The sequence below is a fragment of the Acipenser ruthenus genome, chromosome 42, assembly GCF_902713425.1.
Source record: "Acipenser ruthenus chromosome 42, fAciRut3.2 maternal haplotype, whole genome shotgun sequence".
Classification (NCBI taxonomy): Eukaryota; Metazoa; Chordata; class Actinopteri; order Acipenseriformes; family Acipenseridae; genus Acipenser; species Acipenser ruthenus.
The window spans coordinates 8,586,806-8,607,432 of NC_081230.1; the positions used below are offsets into that span (position 1 = coordinate 8,586,806).

General features: G+C 46.5%; 2 protein-coding genes across 2 annotated transcripts; both read right to left on the reverse strand.

Annotated features, from left to right (window-relative positions):
* Window positions 1-1,958: 1,958 nt before the first annotated feature.
* On the reverse strand, window positions 1,959-7,650 carry LOC117966971 (glycerol-3-phosphate dehydrogenase [NAD(+)], cytoplasmic-like). Its single transcript, XM_059011564.1, has 8 exons — window positions 7,484-7,650; window positions 5,227-5,404; window positions 4,124-4,264; window positions 3,612-3,750; window positions 3,317-3,429; window positions 2,656-2,892; window positions 2,382-2,488; window positions 1,959-2,102 (listed from the first exon to the last, which is right to left on the reverse strand). The coding sequence occupies exons 1-8, from the start codon at window positions 7,525-7,527 to the stop codon at window positions 2,006-2,008; spliced, it is 1,056 nt and encodes a 351-aa protein (XP_058867547.1). The 5' UTR covers window positions 7,528-7,650; the 3' UTR covers window positions 1,959-2,005.
* A 351-nt stretch (window positions 7,651-8,001) lies between these two features.
* LOC117967102 (SWI/SNF-related matrix-associated actin-dependent regulator of chromatin subfamily D member 1) lies at window positions 8,002-20,207 on the reverse strand. Its single transcript, XM_034914317.2, has 13 exons — window positions 19,885-20,207; window positions 16,630-16,808; window positions 15,245-15,287; window positions 14,536-14,658; window positions 14,029-14,151; window positions 13,542-13,658; window positions 13,163-13,264; window positions 12,476-12,637; window positions 12,150-12,247; window positions 11,170-11,305; window positions 10,534-10,656; window positions 9,319-9,420; window positions 8,002-8,859 (listed from the first exon to the last, which is right to left on the reverse strand). The coding sequence occupies exons 1-13, from the start codon at window positions 20,179-20,181 to the stop codon at window positions 8,806-8,808; spliced, it is 1,659 nt and encodes a 552-aa protein (XP_034770208.2). The 5' UTR covers window positions 20,182-20,207; the 3' UTR covers window positions 8,002-8,805.
* Window positions 20,208-20,627: the final 420 nt, after the last annotated feature.

Consider the following 20,627-nt stretch of genomic DNA (forward strand, 5'->3'; position numbering starts at 1 on the left):
GCAGGATACGTGAGGTCAGCACTCTGTGCCTGTTTTCCCTGTGAAACTTTTCAATGCAACTTTAGCCTAGTTTCTTGCTGATTGTAAGATTAGCATTTTTTTGACAAATAGAAAGGTTATACCTTTTGGAACTCGAGAGTTGTATGAATATCTACTTCGGTCGTTTTTTTTTTTTTTTTTCTAGAATTTTTAAAACAGTTTGTGCAAACTCTACAGTCTACCATATTAATAGAGCACCAAATCCTGTCGCCGCTCCCCTCCCAGAGAAGGGAGACTAGACAGCATTGAATTTAGGTCAGGTTGGGGTATTGAGTTTCCAAACCACACTCACAGACTAGGTCTCTTCAATTGATTTAAACAGGACAGGATTTGAATACCGTCACCATTCAAATCAATGAGCAAGCTTGCAGTATATGCTCCAAACAGGAACAGACGCATGATACTGTCGCTTGCACAGTTTAAGAGCTGTTAGCTGTCATTTTAAGAGTGCTTGTGAATGACCGGTGCAGAATCAGATGGCCTGGGTTAGATCGCTGACCACAGTGGTGTCCACACGCGGTCAACAAACACACAAACACACACACACACACACACACACACACACAGGTAATAAAAACAAAACACCGGTGTTTACATGAAAATAGTTTTATTTCAAATCTGAAAGTTTGCAGTAAGGTATTTTCTTTTCCGTGGTTTAACAGTCATCGTGTCTCGGTTCGCCCTCGTGAGCCGGCTTGCTGTCTGTGTGTGTGTACATACTGTGAACAATTTAACCCAGACACTGTGTGCACATCTGGGACGTTGCTTTCTTGAAATGGACTGAACGAAACTGAGACGCACAGACAGGGACAGCCAATAACGAGCAAGGGGCGGGGACCAGGTGCTTGGGCTGACCAATAAAGACAAGGTGCACGTTACTGCTCCCTCAAGCCCTGGGGCTGGTTGCATAAACATTAGATCATTTAACACATAAGGATCATGTTTCCCTTATCTAGGGTATTGATTTATTTTATGCAACTGACTCCTAGAGCCTAGGACAGTGCTTCCCAACCCCAGCCCTGGGGACCCCCTGTGTCTGCTGATTCTCATTCCAACTGGACCCTTCATTGAACTGATCATTTGCCCTTTTAAGGGTCTAGTTAAGTAATTGAGAGCTCAGTTGGAATGAAAACCAGCAGACACAGGGGGTCCCCAGGATCAGGGTTGGGATGCCCTGGCCTGTGGTGTGCATACACAACGCACACGTTTCACGTGTCGTGCGGTTGCCATAGAAATAGACGCAAGATCCTGAACACGCCCCCTTTTTAGCCCCGAGCTTGGGGAGTTCTATTAAGGCACTCTGGAATCTGAATTAAACTCTCTACCCCCTTTCACAGAGAAATAAAAGGCACCAAGCACAGTCTGTGCAGCCTGGCTGGCAAGCAGGACGACAGCTCTTAGTTTTTCTCGGGTTTTGATTGGTTGATTAGACTCTCGTTATGATGTCACAGCCCTGGCTCGCGTGCAGCAGAAGATTCTTTGGGCGGAGTTAATGATGCAAATGATCTTCAGCGGTAATGTGGTAAGGCAATAGTGGAACAGCAGGGGCAGTAGCATCGCAAGGGAGGAGGCGACGCTAAAATTATACCAAAATACTTTCAGGGCATTATGAGCAAAAAAGGTCCACGTTGTCCTAGGTCATGGGCTCCACTGCTGGAGTGACATCACAATAGGGGGTCCAGCTCAACCAATCAAACCCTGTGATTCTGTAACCAGTCACCACCCTCTATATCTTTATTACCTTGGGCTTGTAAAATAGTGTCAGTACCCAGGCAACGCACTGCAGTGTGCTGTATGCCTGTAGCCAGAATGACCGATTTAAAATAAAATTTAAAAAAAATAAATGCTAGATCAGTTTCTTTCAATTGACAAAGTGAGAACGTTTAAGGCAGGTGTCTGCCCCACCCCCTCCCCCCTCCCCCCTCCCCCCTCCCCCCAGGATTTCTGGTTCCGGTCCGGTCCAGGGCTACACGTGTTCGGGATGGTTCTGCAGGCACTGGATAAACTCTTTGACTGGGCGTCCCTCGTAACAGATCTGGTAGACTGCGTTGAAGAGGGGGAACCTGGGGAGAGGGAGAGGGAGAGGGGAGGGAGAGGGAGAGTGGGGAATGGGACAGAGTTAGGAGGGAGGCATTGGGGAAAAAACGGTAGATGTTTCAGATTTTGCTATACCAGCAGTGGTAGCACAATGGCAAATACAAACTATTGCAATCGTGTATTGTGTGATACTGTATCAGACCACTGGCTGGCTTCAAATCCACTGTGTTGACATTGCTTGTAATGCAGTGCTGGAGTAGTGGTGCAGAGTGCCCACTCACACTCACACTCCGGCTCACACTCACTTGTCCACGAGGTTCTTGTGTGTGAGGATCCGGTGCACCTCGGCTGAAGTCTGCGGTCCCTGTAGCTTCTGTCCGTTCAGCATCTCCTTCTCCAGCTCTTCAATAGACTGGGGGAGGAAAGCATTGATCCAGCTTGTACAGTCAACTCTCGTTAAAACGAACTCACACTAGACGAATCTAACCTTGAATTTCTGCTACTGTGTCACTGTAACTTCAATCAGACGAATGGCTGATAGTACTCTCCTGGTTCGCCCGATCCCCCTCCTCTGCTTACCTTGCCTGTTTTGGAGAACGCTTCGGCCACTTTGCGGTTGCGTCCCCCGTAGCAGGTGGTAATGAGGTCGGCCACCCCGCAGCTCTCCAGGAAGGTGGCGGAGGAGACGGGCCCCTCGGTGCAGAACAGCCGGGCGAACGAGATCATCTCCATCAGACCCAGCCGGATCACAGCAGCCTTCGTGTTGTCACCGAAACCCAGACCGTCACAGAACCCGGCGCCCACTGCCACCACGTTCTGAACAGACAGGAGGGGGAGAGGGAGAGAGAGAGACACTGCAATCACATTCTGAACAGAGGAGGGGGAGAGGGCAAAGGGAGAGAGAGAGGGAGAGACACTACAATCACATTCTGAACAGACGTGGGGAGAGGGAGAGAGAGAGACACTGCAATCACATTCTGAACAGAGAGGTGGGGGAGAGGGCAAAGGGTTAGAGAGGGAGAGAGAGAGGGAGACACCATCACATTCTGAACAGAGGGAGAGAGAGAGAGAGAGAGACACTGCAATCACATTCTGAACAGACAGGTGGGGGATAGGGCAAGGGGTTAGAGAGAGAGAAACTGGGGGGAGGTGGAGAGGAGAGAACCGAACTTAGAGAGAGATATACCACGCTCGTGCAATCACATTGTGAACAGAGAGGAGAGGGGAGGTGTTGACCCACCTTGAGCGCCCCGCAGATCTCCACCACGTCAGCCTCCTGCACCACAGTGATGCGGAAGTTGGGAGTCTGCATGAGCTCCTTCAGCAGCGCTCCATGCTCCTTTACCTTGCAGCCTGGGAGAGAGGAGGAGGAGGAGGAGGAGGAGGCGGGGGAGAGAAAGGGTTAGCCCTTCCACTCACTAAACCATTCGAACCAAGCAGTCAGCCCCCACACCTGGGGGGTTGTGTTGCCTGGGGTTAGGGCACTTGCTGTCCAGTTATAAACCCTGACCCACCCGCCCCCTGCCCCTCCTCACCGATGGTGGTCTCGCAGAACTTCTCCTCCGCCACCTCGTTGGCGATGTTCGCCCCCATCAGCACGCTCACAGCGATGCCCAGCTTCTCACGAATAATAGCAGAGATCAACTTGAGACCCTCTGGACCCTCGTCCACACCCTGCGAGAGTGAGACAGTGGACAGGAGAGTAGTGAGACACCATTACATTTCTTTCAGTTATTTCACTTTTAAGTATAAGACGCCCATTGCAGAACTGTTTCAACCATTCCTGGTTTTGCCGTCAGCTTAGTCACACCCTACCTGACTGACCCCCACTGTGGTCCATCTCCAAGTACTATTATCAACTGTGAAGCAGTCTAATGAGGAGCAGCTCTCGCACAGTAAAACCTGGAGTGGATCAAGACTGCTATGCAACGGGGAGTCCTGAAATGTATGTGTGCTTTGTTTGCATGCTTTCTCAATGAGGATTTCTAATCAGGCCCCGAGATCCCGATCGCGGCAGGCTGTACAAATCAATCCCGGATTCTCCCACCTTGATGAGCGAGATTCCGATGGCGTCCTTCTTAACACTGTCCTTCAGGGTGTCACACAGCCTCCCGATGAACTGGTGCGGGATCACGAACACCAGGATATCGGCGTCCTTTGCTGCATCTACAACGTCGGGCACTGCCACCTAGTGGAGGGAGGGCGAAACCGCACAGGAATGAAGCTACACGAGCACAACACTGCTCTCTACAGGAGAGAGGGTGAATCACACCCCACACACACACTATTTATTTAAATCATTTTACAACCAGTTATTACACACATCCCAAATGTGGGAATAAGCAACAAGTATTTTTTTTTTTTAAAGACACTAGATATAAATGCTCAATCATAAAAACAACACCTGGACAAAGACATAGTCTTGCATTACGATCCCCATGACTCGCACCCACAGCACGCACAGAACAGCATTCTCAATACGACACACAGCTTCACAAAACCAGACCTGGGGTTCTCAAGATATACCCTTCTGAAACTCAGGCAAAAGGAGGTGGCTGGGAAACTCAACCGGGACAACATCCACTCACTGGGTGCTGAGTGACTTCTTGTAAACAAAATGTCCGAAACAGGTTTCATCACAGTCGGCACACCATGTGCTGACCCCGTTCACCCAACTGACCGTTGCCCTGTACGGGCTCCCATCACAGGCTGTGGGTGCGAAGGTCACATTCCTCTCTCCGCTCCGTCAGTCATTAACTAACAGGGAAAGCAGCAACATTGACAAAACGTTCTTCTTTAGCAGATCTTAGGAAATAATGCCGTTTTTGCTTCCCTACCCTGCAGGAGCACCAGAGCCAATGCTCCCTCCAGAATCCCCAGACCAGTGCCTTCGCACAGCCAGGACATGAAGCTGCGCTCCCTGACTGTTTGTTTCTGAACCTGTGTGCTCTTCAGTCTCATTAAACCCCTCCCAACCCGATCCCAGCTCCAAACTGGCTTCCACGCAGGATACAGACAAGAGGATTTGGGAATGGATTCCTCGAACAGGGAGCTAGAATGATCCGATTAGACCAGAGTGCATACGAACGAAGCAGCAGACACCAGTGCTTTGCATGGTGACGCGTTCAGTTTGTGGGGGTCCCTACTTACCACATTGGGGGGCAGTTTGTGCCCGGGCAGGTACTTGACGTTCTCGTGGTCAGTGTTGATGATCTCGGTCAGTTTCCGGCCGTTGACCATCTCCTCGAAGACCCACATCCTGACCGTCTTGTCGAATTTGTCCAGCGCCGCTGCATTGACGCCTACAATCTTTGCGATCGCTGAGCCCCTGTTGGGAAACACACGACACCCGTATTGTATTGTATTGCAGGGTTCTTTGAATTCAGAGCCCCTCCACTTAATGGCAATGATTGAATCCATATGAAAAATTACTTAATCAAAAAAGATTAATTGCACATGATATAAACAGAAAACACAAAGGCTCTTTGAGGGGAACTAAAAAATAATGATTTGTGAGTAAAGACTATGCTATCATCCCTAAGCGCTTATGTCTTCCCTCACTCGTAGGACATTTTTGCATCACTCACAAAGAAAGATTATAATTCTAAAGGCCTGCATTAAAACCACTGTGCAATCTACAGCAAGCACAGGAATATGAGAAATCCAGAAGCAGGACACTGACTGAACCCGCTCTCTCCCCTGGCCCAGCCATTTCAAAAGAAACAGGAGGAGGAGCATCGCTGACTGGCTTGAGACCAGACAGAAATCCTGGCCCGGGCCCTCGTTAGTCTGCCTGCGATGCGAGGTAGCTGGACCCAGCTGGCATTTCCACGCTGCTTCTAATTTTAATCTCTCTCCCTCTCTCAAAGCTTGGCTGGTGGTACAGTAATAATTACCTTTGCCCTTCATCCACACCACCCCTGTGTTAGCTGTCTCCCTCAGACTCACACAGCCTGGCTATTTGGTTTCGCTCTTGGCATTTACCCTTTTGCAAAGCGAGATGCCTGCTCTGAGTGCCAGCATCGTCCTGTCCCATTTACAGTCCCCTCCACGGGAATAACCCCTCATAACTGTATGCTTCACTTATCACACACCTGTCCTTCGATGCTCTTAGCCCACAGCTGTACAACCGTTTTGACAGAGCCCATGAATAATAAACTAAATACTGTGGAAATACAGCAAGACTCCTGTTGCATAGCGCTTTCACCCATTCCAGGTTTTACTACCAGCTTGATCAGCCACTGTGTATAATCAACAAGCTCGGGTGTGTCTCCTTTAAATTCTTAGTGAAACCAGGAGTGGAACACACTGCTATGCAATAGGAGGAGCCTTATTTCCATCCCTGTGATGACTGAGGTACAGTTTGATAGATATTCATGAAACTGTTCCTGCAGCAGTCGAGAAGAGCAATATCTGAATCACTAAAAGTGGCTTTTTTTTCATGCTTTTAAAAGCCTTATAAATATATTCATGTACTTTCAACCTGGGTAATGCAATACTGGAAAATGAGGGTGAATTGAATCGCTGGACTCAGAAGCCTGCTGATTATATAAATATATATATACCTGGCGCGGAGTGTAGCGTGAAGAAGGAATTAAACAGGAATTGAAAATCGTTCTCTCTGAAAACACTGACACCACAGACACATGCATGCATCACATGTTACCGCAGCAACTACAGAATTACACAGCTACAATACTTAACTATGCTTTGCTATGTTGTGTTGAACGGGCTCATTATAAAGTTATAGTAAGTTATTGTTATAGTATAAGTGGTTAATACAAATAATCACTTTGTACAATGTTAAAGACACTATTTATATTATTCATAATTAACCACAAAAATATTACTAATATTACACCCGACCGAACCTCGGTAACAAAAACTATGCCAAACAGAATGCAACCCAAAACATACACGTTCGGATCTTCTACAGAATAAAATGCTAAGCGCGCTTGCCTGGTTTTAACAAGCCCTTTCTCAATGAAACTGTCCTGCAGCGCTCGTATTTGCTGTAAACACGACGACTCCTCTACGCAAGGTCAGTGGTCAATAAAAAGGGTTAATAATTCATGCATCCCGGTTTGCACACAGACAGACCTGTAGCTTTGAACTGTTTGCTAAGACCCACGCCCGGATAATAACGCTTCTATAAAATAATGTATAGAGATCCAACACGTTTTTCTTTTCTTTTTAACTGCACTAGCATCATCAAAATTGTCGCATATTTGCAAAATTTATTTATTTATTTTTTTTAAATACATATATTAGAAACGAATTGGTTTTACACTGACCGTGAATGTATAATTAGAAGCGCAACTGCATGCAAGCTAAAGAACTTGTTGATTTTCCGAGCAGTATGTTTACAGTAACGGGGTGGAGGTGGGTAGAGTATAACCCTGCTTACCAGTTGCCCGACCCCACAATGCACACTTTCTTTGGAGCCGCCATTCTGCTTGTGATCTGCGATGTCTGGTGATGGTATAGTCCTGTCCCTTGCTAATAATACGAGCCTACAAGTTAATACGCACCAATCACTATGCCCGACTCTCCAACGCAGACACTCGGGTATTTAATCACCACGTGGTGTCACAGTGCCCGCAGGATACGCCCCCGTTCGCTGATTGGTTTAGCTGCACAAGATGTCATAATGGGTGTGTCTTCCACCACACAGGCCAGATGACTGCTGCGTGCAAACCAAGCTTTGTATCAGAACTAGACATAACCCTGTCCAAGCTGCGGCCCAATGCTTTGCTCACTTTGCCATTATTACCCTTTGAAAAGCACAACCTGGTGCATGTTGTAATATTTTCATCTTCAATAGAAGTGGAGAAACTACTAGCACTTAGCACAAACCAGGGCACAGAACACCTGATCAATCTGTCACCCAGTGTAGATCACAAACACAAGCAGACACCTCCAGCATCATACTGAAGAATTTCTTTATTAAAACTTGGGTAACACATACAGCTAGTACAAAGTTGAAAACATGAAAAAAAAAATGAAAAAAAAAATATTTTTGGTCCATAATTAAAACAGCTCACATCTGCACCTTCCATACACCCAGGACACTGTCTTTCAACCTTAAGATTACAATGTGTGTGCGTTTGCAGAACTGACGCTTCATCTAAACATGTGAACTAAAAGGGAATTTTCTACTTTGTATTTTTTTGTAATTTCTCTTATAGATTCATAAAAAAAAAAAAAGGAATTCAAAACTAAATTTAATATGCAGAGCTCTACCACCGCATCCTAGACTCTCACAGGATATTACTCACAAGATTGATCTTAAATTTATACTGGACACGTTCCCTGCCCCCCCTCCCAAACTTACCAGCCTGCACCCCTCACATAACAGCTAGTCCCCCAGTAAACCCAAGGCTGAGGAACCACTGCAGACACACACGCAAGGACAGGACAAAAACAGAACTACTGACCTACTCTCCCATTCCCTCGTCTGTCACAATCAGGTGTGTAAAAGTGGCGTACAAGATAAAAACCACATGGGGAGGAGAAAGGGGGGTGCAGGAGATTCAAAACATTGTGGGTAAGGAACAGGATGGATTCCACAGAGGGAAAATAGTGTGTGAGACTAACAGGGTATTAATGAGAGTTGAACCAGCTGTATTTACAAGCTGAAGGTCCCACCCACTCCCCAGCCCCAGCGCTCAGGGTTACAGCCTGAAATGGGACAGCCCTCCCCCTGTCTCCCAGCGTCTCTGCCCGCCTCTATGTGTTCCTGATGCCCAGAGCTTGCTCCAGCTCCTGCCTCCTCTGCTGGACCTAGAGAGGAGAGAGAGAAGGGAGGTTGAAGGGTAGCGCATAGCAAGCTCCATAGCAATACAGGCAAGGAGGAGAGCGAGGGTTCACAAGTGAAGTGGGTTAGGGGGAGAAGCAATTATCCAAAACACAAGATCGGAATTCTAAGGCAAGACTAAGTTAAATCAAGCAGCAGACAAACACCGTCTAGTTGTGCCTTCCTTCCTCGGGTTAGTAATTAGGAACTGTATCAGACAGTTTCAAAGACGGATCTGTAAAGCCAGCAGTACATGCTGGTATTTACATGCAAGTTTGATGGATTGACACACAAGCTTCATTTTTTGGCTTATGATCCAGCCACTTAATGCAAGACAGGAGTCTTTGAAACTCTTCTGCTCTGTAGTCAGTGCGTCAACCCAGGAGAAGTTTAGCAAGTAAGTCGTCACACAGATGCGAGGCTGGCTGGGTTGTGATTCTAGGTACCTTGGAGTAGAAGTATCTGCAGACGGCCTCCTGAGCCCAGGGCTGGAAGTAGAACTCAGCCCGACGTTCCTCCTCGGGATTCCCCACGACGTCAGTCATGGTCTGTGGACAGGACAGCAAGGGGTTACCCCGTTAACCCTTTAAGGTACAAGGGACATGCTTAATAAAACAATGCTAACTTTATTTTTGCAATGAGGTGCACAAAACAGGTTGGATCTGGTCCCCCACATGGTCAGTTTCCTCCGATACGCGAGTCTCTCTCAGGTGTGTTTTAAGAAGAAACCGTTCGAACAGCAAGCGCTCAATTCCTCGTGTACCTTCAGGGGTTTAGGTACTAAATTACTGTTTTCTTTGAAAAATAATACAGCTTGTGTTCCAATTTATGTAATCTGATACATTCTATATCAATATTTTGTCACAAAAAAAGCATCTAAATCCTTTTGTTTTGGCTACAAACTGCTGCGTCCTATTTTGTGGACAGTCGAGTTAGGCGTGCCTGTAATCAGAGCAGTGAAATTTCACACCCGGCTATGAAGCTCAACACAGAGGAAAATTGAGCTTTAGCATCACTGTGGGGAGGAAAACAACTAGAAATGGATCATTTTTTGGCTTCAGTTTCTTATTTTATATTGAGGGGTCATGAAAGCATCTGAAGGGCTGTATTTGCAGAATTAACAGCTGCATTTAGACGACTTCTGCGGGTAACAAAATTAGATCACAACAATACAGTTCAAAAGGAAAATTAACACAACAGGTAGATGCCAGATACAAATGCTCCAAAAATAATTACAAAAGTAGCCTGTTCTCAAATGAATGAATGGCACTTGATGGGTTAATCACGACTCAGCAAGGGAGTTAACCCAAAATGTAATCTTATCCTGGATACAAGCGAAGCAACAGTTTTAGAAAGAAAGGATTATTCAATAAATCCCTTTGAAATGTCTATTTTTCATACGAAATGCAGCATTTCATAGACTTGAGGTTTTCCTATAAAAGAATAAATCATCATCCCTGGATCTCCTGCACCTAATTAGAAAAGCCAAGCTATAAAAAAAACAGTATGCAGTATTTAATTTAACTTTCCAGTAACTTCAAATAAAAGCAATGAACAGGGTGTGCGTCTGTATCTGTGTCCATTCTCAGCTGTGTGTCTATAGCAATGCACAGCGTGTGTGCCTGTGTGTCTGTCTGTGTGCGTGCATGCATGCTGCTCACCTTGAGATCTCGGCACTGGGACTGCAGCCAGTCGTTGATGAATCCTTGAGGGTCTCGGGCAAAGCTCAGCATGAACTCCCTCTGTGTTTTCAGCTGGTTGATGGTCTCTATTGTCTCGTGGATCTGGGGAGCAGATAAAGCAGAGCTGGCTGGGTGGGTGAGGGCTTCAAACTGGCCAGCATGTTATCAGAACAGAGACACACTCACAGCACTGGCAAGGCTTCCATACTGCCACTGTACACTATCGGAGGTGAAGTCGCTGATAGTGGAATTGATTTTAAAACAGGAATTGACCTCAACTCTGCTCCCCACTAGAAAGCGCCAGCCTCCACACTGGCAGACTGCAGCCCGGTTGTGAATAGCCTTCACTGTTCTGGAAAGCCAGGCTCAAGTTCAGCTGGCCTGTTCATTTTCACAGCCTATCAACCACATGCAAGAGCCAGATGAATTGCACTGACTCATTCAACCCAAAACAAAACCTCATTTGTCAGGGCAAGCAAATTCCTCCAGGGCGTTGAGTGGTAAACAGCGAAGAATGCACTTACTAAAGGGGAAGCAACCGCTACAGAAAAAGTTCCCAAGACCCGTTCCTCTATCCCGCCCCGCTGTGTCCAGACCGGTGCAGGCTGGACTCACCTTGTTGTCCAGGGCTGCGATCTCCTGCTGGCTGGCAGTGGACAGCAGGAACGAGTTCATCTGAGTCTTCAGAGTGTCGTCCACCTCCACATCGATATCGTAGCAGGCCGTCTTCTTCTGGTCATTGGGGTCAACACTGAGGAGAGAGAGAGAGAGAGAGAGAGAGAGAGAGAGAGAGAGAGAGAGAGAGAGAGAGAGAGAGAGAGAGAGAGAGAGAGAGAGAGAGAGGAGTCACGCAGAGCGGGGCGAATCCACACCTACTTGTTTCCATGATAAATTACTGTAATAATGCAAAATGTCGACTTTATATCTATTTATTTTTAAGCCTAAAATCGTAAGATCTTGGAAATACTTGCAGATAGACAAATGGCAAATGACAAATCGTTTTTAATTTCACATCATCTGCCTGACATTTACAATGCTCTGCAGACCCCACAAAAATACATGGACGATACATTTTGGCCTGCTTTGGGTAGACTCCCCAATTTGTGGTACAGACTCCCCTATTTCTCTCTGCTATCCCACATGGTTCCTTGACACTCCCTAATGAACTGGTACCATCACTGTCCCTCTACACAGCTCTGCAGGAAGGCTGGCTTGTTAAAGAAGGCGTGAGATTCAATCTTTAATTGGAGGCTGTATAACCTGCTCTATTAATAGCTGGAAGAGCAAACTAAATTAGACTCTGCTACTCTTGCATGCGTGGCCTGGATCCCTGGCAATGAGGCTCCAAGGTAAACCACGTCAGAGAGAGAGAAAGAGTCCAGATAAAAGGCATAGGGAGGCAGACCTTCATCACAATATAGATCCTGTATTGCACAATGAATCACACCCCTAATTAAGACCAGCAGTTATTCCACCTGGCATTTGCCAGATCTCTAAGCAAGGCCAGTCCGTCACTAAGTGGAGAGCGAGGAACCCAACACAAATGGGATTCTTGGCTGTGCACAGGAGGTGATGACATCACTGCTGCCAGTCACCTGATCACATGGTTGATGATGATTGGCTCCGGAGGCATGAGGAGGGCGTGCAGCCGCTGGGGGATCTCGGAGAACTTCATCCTCTGGGTCTCGAAAATCTGAAAACAAACAAAAAAAAAAAAAATCACAAGCGTGCGTTAGCTTTTAAAACGAGCAGGGAGGGAAGAGAGCACCAGGGTTATGTCTCTAAACTATCAATTCCTTCGAAAGGAATTGGAGAATTGATTTTAAAAAGGGGAATTGACCCCAACCCTGCTGACCACTGACACTCACAGACTGTTGAAATGCAGTTACTCCTTTGAATTTCGAGTACCAGCGCCCCCTACCTGCTGGAGGTACTTGTCGCAGTTGATGAACTCCCTCTCGTGGGGGTCCTGCAGTTTGTGTGTCTTCACGTACTGCCACAGGGCCTGGATGATGACGGGCCGGGTCTGCGTGTGGATCCCCAACATGCGAGCCAGTCGGGGGTCCAGCTTGAACTGGGGGGGCTGCCGAGACACAAAGAGGGGGTTACTGTATAGCTCTGGCCAAAGGTTGGGGCTTTGTTCCAGCAACCACAAAAATGATATCGCAAAAGATAATGAAAATAGGGGAACAGGATCGCATATTATACCAAAACGCAATCCCGAAGGTCCTTAGGAAGCTAGGGGTCTATGATCAGACTGGTGAGTTAGAGTTTACCATGTATAGCATGACAGCGTGAAAGGGTCCACAGTTTGAACATACTTTAGAAAATGTACAGCCAGTTTCACAAGGACTTACAAATACACAAGCTGCATCTGATCTGGTCCCTACTCCTACTGCTTTTTGGCCATGTTCTCCAGGTCTCTGAAATCCTAATTAGACCTCTGGACACCAATGGAAGTTGGACCAGCAAAATCTCCACCCCCTGATGTGGAGAGCTAAAGCAAGCATCTCTGCTGCCACCTTGAGGCGGCATCTGGAACTGCTGTGACGTAACAGTACAGCATGCTGCAGAAACACACTCCCTGCGTACTGAGGAGGCTGCACACCTGGTAGTCAAGCATCAGCAGCACAGTGCACCGCACACCCACGTCTCCCGGTCTCTTCACCTGAAATCCATCCGTCTCCTGAGTCGTGGCAGTCCTGTGCCACTGGAAAAATGAACAATACAGTAAAACACAGCTTGGCTTCAAATTCCCAATTCCCTTTCCAACAACATCATTGATCAAAATTGCAATTAGCAGTACTCTGTTAAAATGAGCTTGAATTTCAATTGAAGTCACTTTGAGTTTGTCAATTACACTGGCTTCAAAAGCAGCTGAACAATCACAACAATTATGATGTCTCTTTGAAGTAATTGATGTTAAAAAGGAATTGACCCCAACACCCCCCCTCCACCACTCCCCAAAAAAACACCCCAAAACGCACCTCGACCAGATGGTTGTCTGGCCCGTACAGATCCTTGTCCAGCTCGATCACCAGAGACTTGAAGAAGGAGGAGAATTTCCGCTTCTGCTTGGTGGCATCGTACTTCGATATGGCCGTCTGCAACACAAACCACGAGAGAACGAGAGTTATCCACTCTCCCCAATCCGGATTAGAAATCAGTTCTTTGCCAGGAGTTTTATCTTGTGCACTGCCAGCTTGATACATATATTTCATTTACTTTCATAAATAAAACATGATTTATAATAACAAGCTCAGGTGTGTCTTATTAAACTCCTAGTAAAACCAGGAAAGGATCAAACTGCTATGCAACGGGAGTCTTATTTATTTCCCTCTCTATTTCTCACTGTGGGTGACAGAACTGCTCAGCTGCACAGTCCTGTTGCCCATCCAAAGTGCTCACAAGATGAACCATAAGAGAGACAGGGTCCGCCTAGAAGCCATGAGAAAAGGGTGCAGTAACACTCACATCCTCCAGGAGGCGCCCCTCCACACGTAGCTCCCAGGAGGCCACCGTCCCCTCCCCGTCCTCAGCGTCAGCCTTCGCGGGGTTAAACGTGTTCGAGATGAAGATCCGCAGCTTTCTCTTTTGCTAAAAAAAAAAAAAGATTAGCAGGTCTTCTTAAAGTTTGACATCAGAAATCAGAGGTATCAGAATTCAGGCAAGCAAACTCTCCAAACAGCAATACCACAACACAGAGTTAAAACAGTTCACATCAGTGGTGCTGCAGTGTGTTTTCCCCCCCACTCACTGACTGTAATAAAACAGATGGAAGTACAGGCTTCTCTTTCCAAAACTGGAAACGAATGCTATTGCCAGGCATGTAGATAACAGCCAAGATATTAACTGCATCCCATGTGTTGCAGAACAACATCAATTTGTAATCCCACAGCTCTCCCCTGCTATATGAAACAAGCTGATTCGAGGGCGATTTCGAAACGTGACTCCAGCTGCAGGCTTAAACAGCGCCCCTACCTTGATGGGGCGTTTGAGGGCCTCCTGGATGTCCAGTCTCTTGCGCATGATGGTTTGGTCCAGCTTCCTCTCGAAGGCAAGGAGATCCATGTAGGCCTGGGATTCTGGGACTAGCTCTCTGATCTGTGGGGTCAGAGGCACCGAGTCATGAGCACTGCCTTCCAACAGGACAGGATCACAGTGGGGTACAAGACCATGTGGAAATCAGACTCCTATTGCATAGCAGTTTCACCCATTCCAGGTTTTACCACCAGCTTGATTAGCCACAGTGTGTATAGCTAACAAGCTCATGTGTGTCTTATTAACCTCACAGTAAAACCAGGAATGGATCAAACTGCTGTGCAATGGGAGTCTTGTTTCCATCCCTGGATTTATATAGTGCCAAGTACCAACTAGAACTAATTATTTCATTTTGGTATTTCTTAATTTTGCTAAAAAAAAGAAATCACTTAAAATTCATTTCTGGTGCACCAAAATAGTTCTTGACAGAAGAAAAAAAATTTAATTGATTAGTTCTGATGTTTACATGCTCTTGGCTTGTTTAAAATGTAGGTTTTGCCTTTTCACAGAATGGTCTTTTTTTACTACAGGTTTATTTGTAATCAATAGGAAGCTGCCAACCCCCGCATCATGATGTATGTCATGTTATCGGTCTGCCTCAAAGGCACTTCGCTATACATATGATAACACACAAGCACACATCTCTCACCCTCTGAGGTAGAACTTTATCAGCCATCTTCTTCTTCTTTGCACTGGAGAAAAAAAAAAAAAGAGAGTTACCATGGTGACCTAAAACACACAACCGTTCCACAGAAACAAAACTGGGGTTAGGGTCAATTTCTGTTTTTCAATTCCAATAAACATTTCGTTTTTAAAATCAATTCCTTCGAAGGCCATGAGAGCCATAATTAAATCGCTGTGATTGTTCAACTGCTTTCATTTGAAGCCAATTTCATTGAAAAGCAAACGCTGACTTCAACTGAAGGAATGTGTTACCACTGCGAGAAGCTCATTTTAACAGAATAATGCGGATTGTAATTTTGATCAATGACGTGTTGGAATTGATTAAAAGGGAATGGGAATTGATTTTAAAAATAAATTAGAATTGAAAAACAGGAACTAACCCCCAACCCTGAAACTGTGGCAACTCCACAATCATTAAAAAAAATGATGGTAAAATAATATCCCTACTTGCAATTGTTTAAGGACTCCAGGTTTAAAACATTCAATTTAAAAAATAAATCATGGGTTGCTTTATGTCCCCTGGTTAAACCTTTGCTTCTTCAGGAATCGCATTACTTAACATTGCCAAAAACTAGCCCTCCGCCCGAAACTCAAACGACATCCCCTGTACTTCTACAGGACCCAAACAGCGCCCCCTTACAGCATGCTGCAGTACTGCACCTGCAAACTGAACCCGACTACACCACTAAACCTGTACTGAAGAAACAGCGCCCCCTTACAGCATGCTGCAGTACTGCGCCTGCAAACTGAACCCGACTACACCACAAACCTGTACTGAAGAAACAGCGCCCCCTTACAGCATGCTGCAGTATTGCACCTGCAAACTGAACCCTACTACACCACTAAACCTGTACTGAAGAAACAGCGCCCCCTTACAGCATGCTGCAGTATTGCACCTGCAAACTGAACCCTACTATACCGCTAAACCTGTACTAAAGAAACAGTGCCCCCTTACAGCATGCTGCAGTACTGCACCTGCAAAGTGAACCCTACTACACCACTAAACCTGTACTGAAGAAACAGCGCCCCCTTACAGCATGCTGCAGTATTGCACCTGCAAAGTGAACCCTACTACACCACTAAACCTGTACTGAAGAAACAGCGCACCCTTACAGCATGCTGCAGTATTGCACCTGCAAACTCAACCCTACTACACCACTAAACCTGTACTGAAGAAACAGCGCCCCCTTACAGCATGCTGCAGTATTGCACCTGCAAACTGAACCCTACTACACCACTAAACCTGTACTGAAGAAACAGCGCCCCCTTACAGCATGCTGCAGTATTGCACCTGCAAACTGAACCCTACTACACCACTAAACCTGTACTGAAGAAACAGCACCCCCTTACTGTTGGTTGCGGTTCTGCGCTGCCTGCTGTACTTGCTGGAGCTGCTGTGGAGCTGGTCTCTTCCGGGACTGATCCATCACTGGCATTCCGGGCCGGGACACGGGACTGGCTCCGTAGCCAGGGGGGCCCATGGAAGGGCCCTGGGGGGTCATCCTGCTGCCAGGGGGCATCCCAGGACGCTAGGGAGGGAGGGGGCAAAGATTAGTATTCAACAGGTGTGTCAGGAGGGATGGCAATAAGACTCTTACTGCAAAGCAGTTTGTGTCCAGCACCAATGTGTATATGTCACATGGTATTACTACATAATGAACATCAAAAACCTCACACGGTATAAACACCAAGGCCAGCGTCTCACAGGATTTCAGATAGCGCTTTGACAATATTAGCTTTGCGTCTGGAAAACCACTGCTAAGAATTCGAAAATGTAGAGAATTCATCACGCCAGAACACGATTTAATAGCCCTCCAGGAGTGAATAACAAACACAACACACTTGAAATCAAATACCCGATTCATATGCCATTTACATTAGAGCCCTGATCATCTGATGATGCGATCCAGTACAGAGTACCTGAGCCACGCACGCTTTAGACTCAGAGAAAGCAGATTGCTCCAATTGCTTTATTCTCAATATCTCCCTATACCAGCTGACCACACTCAATTAGCATTCATTACAGCCTGATTAAGGAATCAGCCACACCTGGCATTGCTGGAAAGCAGAGCTACTTCATCAACCATAATGCAGTGAAGGGGAGGAGTCGACAGCAACGTTACCCCTATAATTAAACACAGATTACAGGAGCTTGCTTCACTGTCCAAATACCACCCCACCTGAGACACACTGACAGACTCACCCAGCCGTGCGCCAAGAACTCAAACAGCCTGCTTCTCGTTTCCGATTGCATCACAGTGTCATGCACAGAGTAACCAGCCCAGCCACCCTCCCCCAGTCAACACAGCATCCCTTCCAGCCCGTAGCTGAAGGCTACACTCCTCCAGCACCGTACACCCCTTCTGCAGCTGCATTGCTCCTGCGCAGAACGAGAGAGAGGCTGCTTCACTACGCCCCCTCCCACACACACACAAAGGCGCGGAGAGCTCTGGTACTCGCCACAGAATACAGGGACAGCAGTCTCTTTGCATGTAGCAAAATAAACCATTCCGAGGGATCCAGAGAGTGGAGAAAAACTCAGAGCGCGAGAGAGAGGAGAGGAGAGAGGAGAGAGGGGGCTGGCAACTGCCTGTCACTGGTGCCTTTGTTTAATTATACACACACTGCGCTTTTTAATGTGGTGGGGGTAAATATATATATAATTACACGGAGATGCTAGTCGGGGAAAACAGAAGCATTCAGAATACAAGACCAGATGTTAAAAGGCTGCTTTGTTTCAGATGGTGAAGTTACACAATAACCCTCCTCCTACCTCCCTAGCTGTGCCTTGCACACATTCCATATACCACTAGCTAGTTAACCCTGGGCTTGCCTGTGCAATTGATCCACGGAAGAGGAAGGGCTGTTGAGGGTGGTTTTGTCCTCTGTAGCTCTCACGCGCTGCTGGGAAGGAACACATTGTTCCTCAGATGAAGGACCTTGGGAACACACAATGCACAGAGCTCTTGTTTTCACAGGCTCTTCACAATTTCCAAAGGAGATATTCCGCTTTGACTTCTGAAGGGATTTTATGGAGGGAGAGAGACGTGCTGAAAGGACTTGGAAGCTCAGATAGGCTCCATTCTCCTTGGATGATGAATAATCTGAATAATTCAAAGCGCTTTCAAGGATAGAAAGCTATGCCTGGGCTTTTGGGCCAGCTTCCCAATGTTTTGATATATCAAGGTAAAGTGGGTTTGAAAACAGAAGAGGCTGTTACAGGCTTTGGTAACCATGGTAACCACACTCACTTATTTCTATTTAAATCTATGCATGTGTTTGTGATGTCACTACATGGTTAATGATGTCACGATCTGCTATTCCTGTCTATTTAAACCTTCAGGCATGGCGGTAGTGAGTATTTATCCATTTATTTTCCTTTATTCCTCTGTATTGTACATGATATAACTTTGTTTTTTATCTATATATATATAGATACAAAAGGGCAGCAGTGTGGAGTAGTGGTTAGGGCTCTGGACTCTTGACTGGAGGGTCGTGGGTTCAATCCCAGGTGGGGGACACTGCTGCGGTACCCTTGAGCAAGGTACTTTACCTAGATTGCTCCAGTAAAAACCCAACTGTACAAATGGGTAATTGTATGTAAAAATAATGTGATATCTTGTAACAATTGTAAGTCGCCCTGGATAAGGGCGTCAGCTAAGAAATAAATAATAATAATATATATCTGACTAAAATATAAAATAACTCCCTCTCTATAATGCACATATGGGATTCCCACTCTTAACTTAAATTACTACATCAAATTACTATTGTAACATTTTGCAATGCAGATGTATCTGTTTCATCCAAGCCCCTTTGTAAAGGTGGCAAGCTCCTAACGCTGCCCCTGTCTCAGAATGCAAAGCACTACAGGATCTAACTCTTAGCAACGGGCTTGCATTCCTATTACAATGACCCACCGCACAGTTTAATCGCAAGTGACTAAGCAGCCACATTAACATTGTAAAATATTCCAGACTACGAGGCAGGCAGCTGCAGGGAGTCCCAGGGAAATAGGACAGCATCACTGGGTGTCTCAATGCTCTCTCTGCCTGCTGTCCGTCACCGTTAATTAAAGCAGGCTGAGCATCGCAAAACATGACGTCACAGCTAGTGAAGCCCCCCCCTTGTGTTTCATTTGAATCCCATCTGGATCAGTTACCACCAACGTGATCCTAGCGAGAGCATCATTCTCTAGATGCATTGTATTTTATAAGGGGGGAGGGGGGTGTTTACAAAAATAATGCAAACTTTTATGAAAAGCTATCCGTTACCCACACAATAGCTATCAGCTGGAATTACTCTACGCGGTGTAATTAATGTTGTTAGATTGATGCAACATTCTATTTTCTTCTAAATATTTTAATATAACGGTCTCCCCGCCCCGATTGCATTTTGAAACGTCCCGGTGCAAAACGAATGCACGTAACTGTGGCGAGAGATGTATTGTCTATCTAAAATTCAACGGTCATTACGCTTTACGTTTTGATTTCCCCGACTCGATTACCCTGCGCTGCTCTCGTTCCCAGATTCGGTAAACCTGATCAAACTCCTCATTCTCCTCCCTCATCTCTCTTTGTTTCCCCGGCGGAGCCGCCTTCTTACCGGGTACCCAGGCCCCGCCATCGGGGAGCGATAAAGGGGGTTCTGAGCCCCCGGCGCGGGCCCCATCCTGTCGGTGGGAGTCCCCGGTCCCATCCCTAGCGCCGGTCCCGGTCCTTGCGGCCCCGATCCAGGTCCAACACCACTCCCGCCCGTCACCGCCGCCTGGAACCCACCGCGACCCGCCATCTTCTTACTGCCGGAGAGCAAGCGGCCGAACTGGATCTCGCGAGAGAAATCCCGCGAGAGTCTCGCCGACGGTTTCCATAGATACTCCATTGCTGCGCCGCCGGAATCCATCTTGGCCGTAGAAGCAACAACAAAGTGAGGCGTCACAGCGACACTTCGGGACGTTTTTAAAAGTTGCACCGCCGTCCCACATCAACCACGGTACGTTTGAGAATGTGTCTGACGGGACGAGAGTTTATATTCTGCGCCTCTCCACTCTGCGTTATCAGAAAGCGGAGTTTGCTAACACAGTCAGAGGTTGTTTACATTATTTCCACGGTAGTTTGAACTCCCTTCACCTTGAACGTGCATGGCAGTGTATCACTCTGGATTAATAATTAGGCATACCAGTACACAGTTAGGTCGTTCTTCCACTTAATTAGTCATGCCAGTAATTATAATTAGAAATGACAGAGATGTGTTATTCAGGAAAGGGGATCACGTTTGGTGTTACACATTCTGTTTTTCCCTCGTTATACACAATAATTTATTCCTCAGCTATACACCTACGTTATTTT

Excerpts from the sequence above, each read along its gene's own strand:
- LOC117966971 (XM_059011564.1), bottom strand. The coding sequence starts at position 7,527 with ATGGCGGCTCCAAAGAAAGTGTGCATTGTGGGGTCGGGCAACTG. Across the intron at positions 5,405-7,483 it reads ATTGTGGGGTCGGGCAACTG|GGGCTCAGCGATCGCAAAGA; the intron begins GTAAGCAGGGTT and ends GTTTCCCAACAG. Across the intron at positions 3,751-4,123 it reads TCGGAATCTCGCTCATCAAG|GGTGTGGACGAGGGTCCAGA; the intron begins GTGGGAGAATCC and ends TCACTCTCGCAG.
- LOC117967102 (XM_034914317.2), bottom strand. The coding sequence starts at position 20,181 with ATGGATTCCGGCGGCGCAGCAATGGAGTATCTATGGAAACCGTCGGCG. Across the intron at positions 14,152-14,535 it reads CCCTCAAACGCCCCATCAAG|CAAAAGAGAAAGCTGCGGAT; the intron begins GTAGGGGCGCTG and ends TTTTTTTTTTAG. Across the intron at positions 13,659-14,028 it reads AGGGGCGCCTCCTGGAGGAT|ACGGCCATATCGAAGTACGA; the intron begins GTGAGTGTTACT and ends TTTGTGTTGCAG.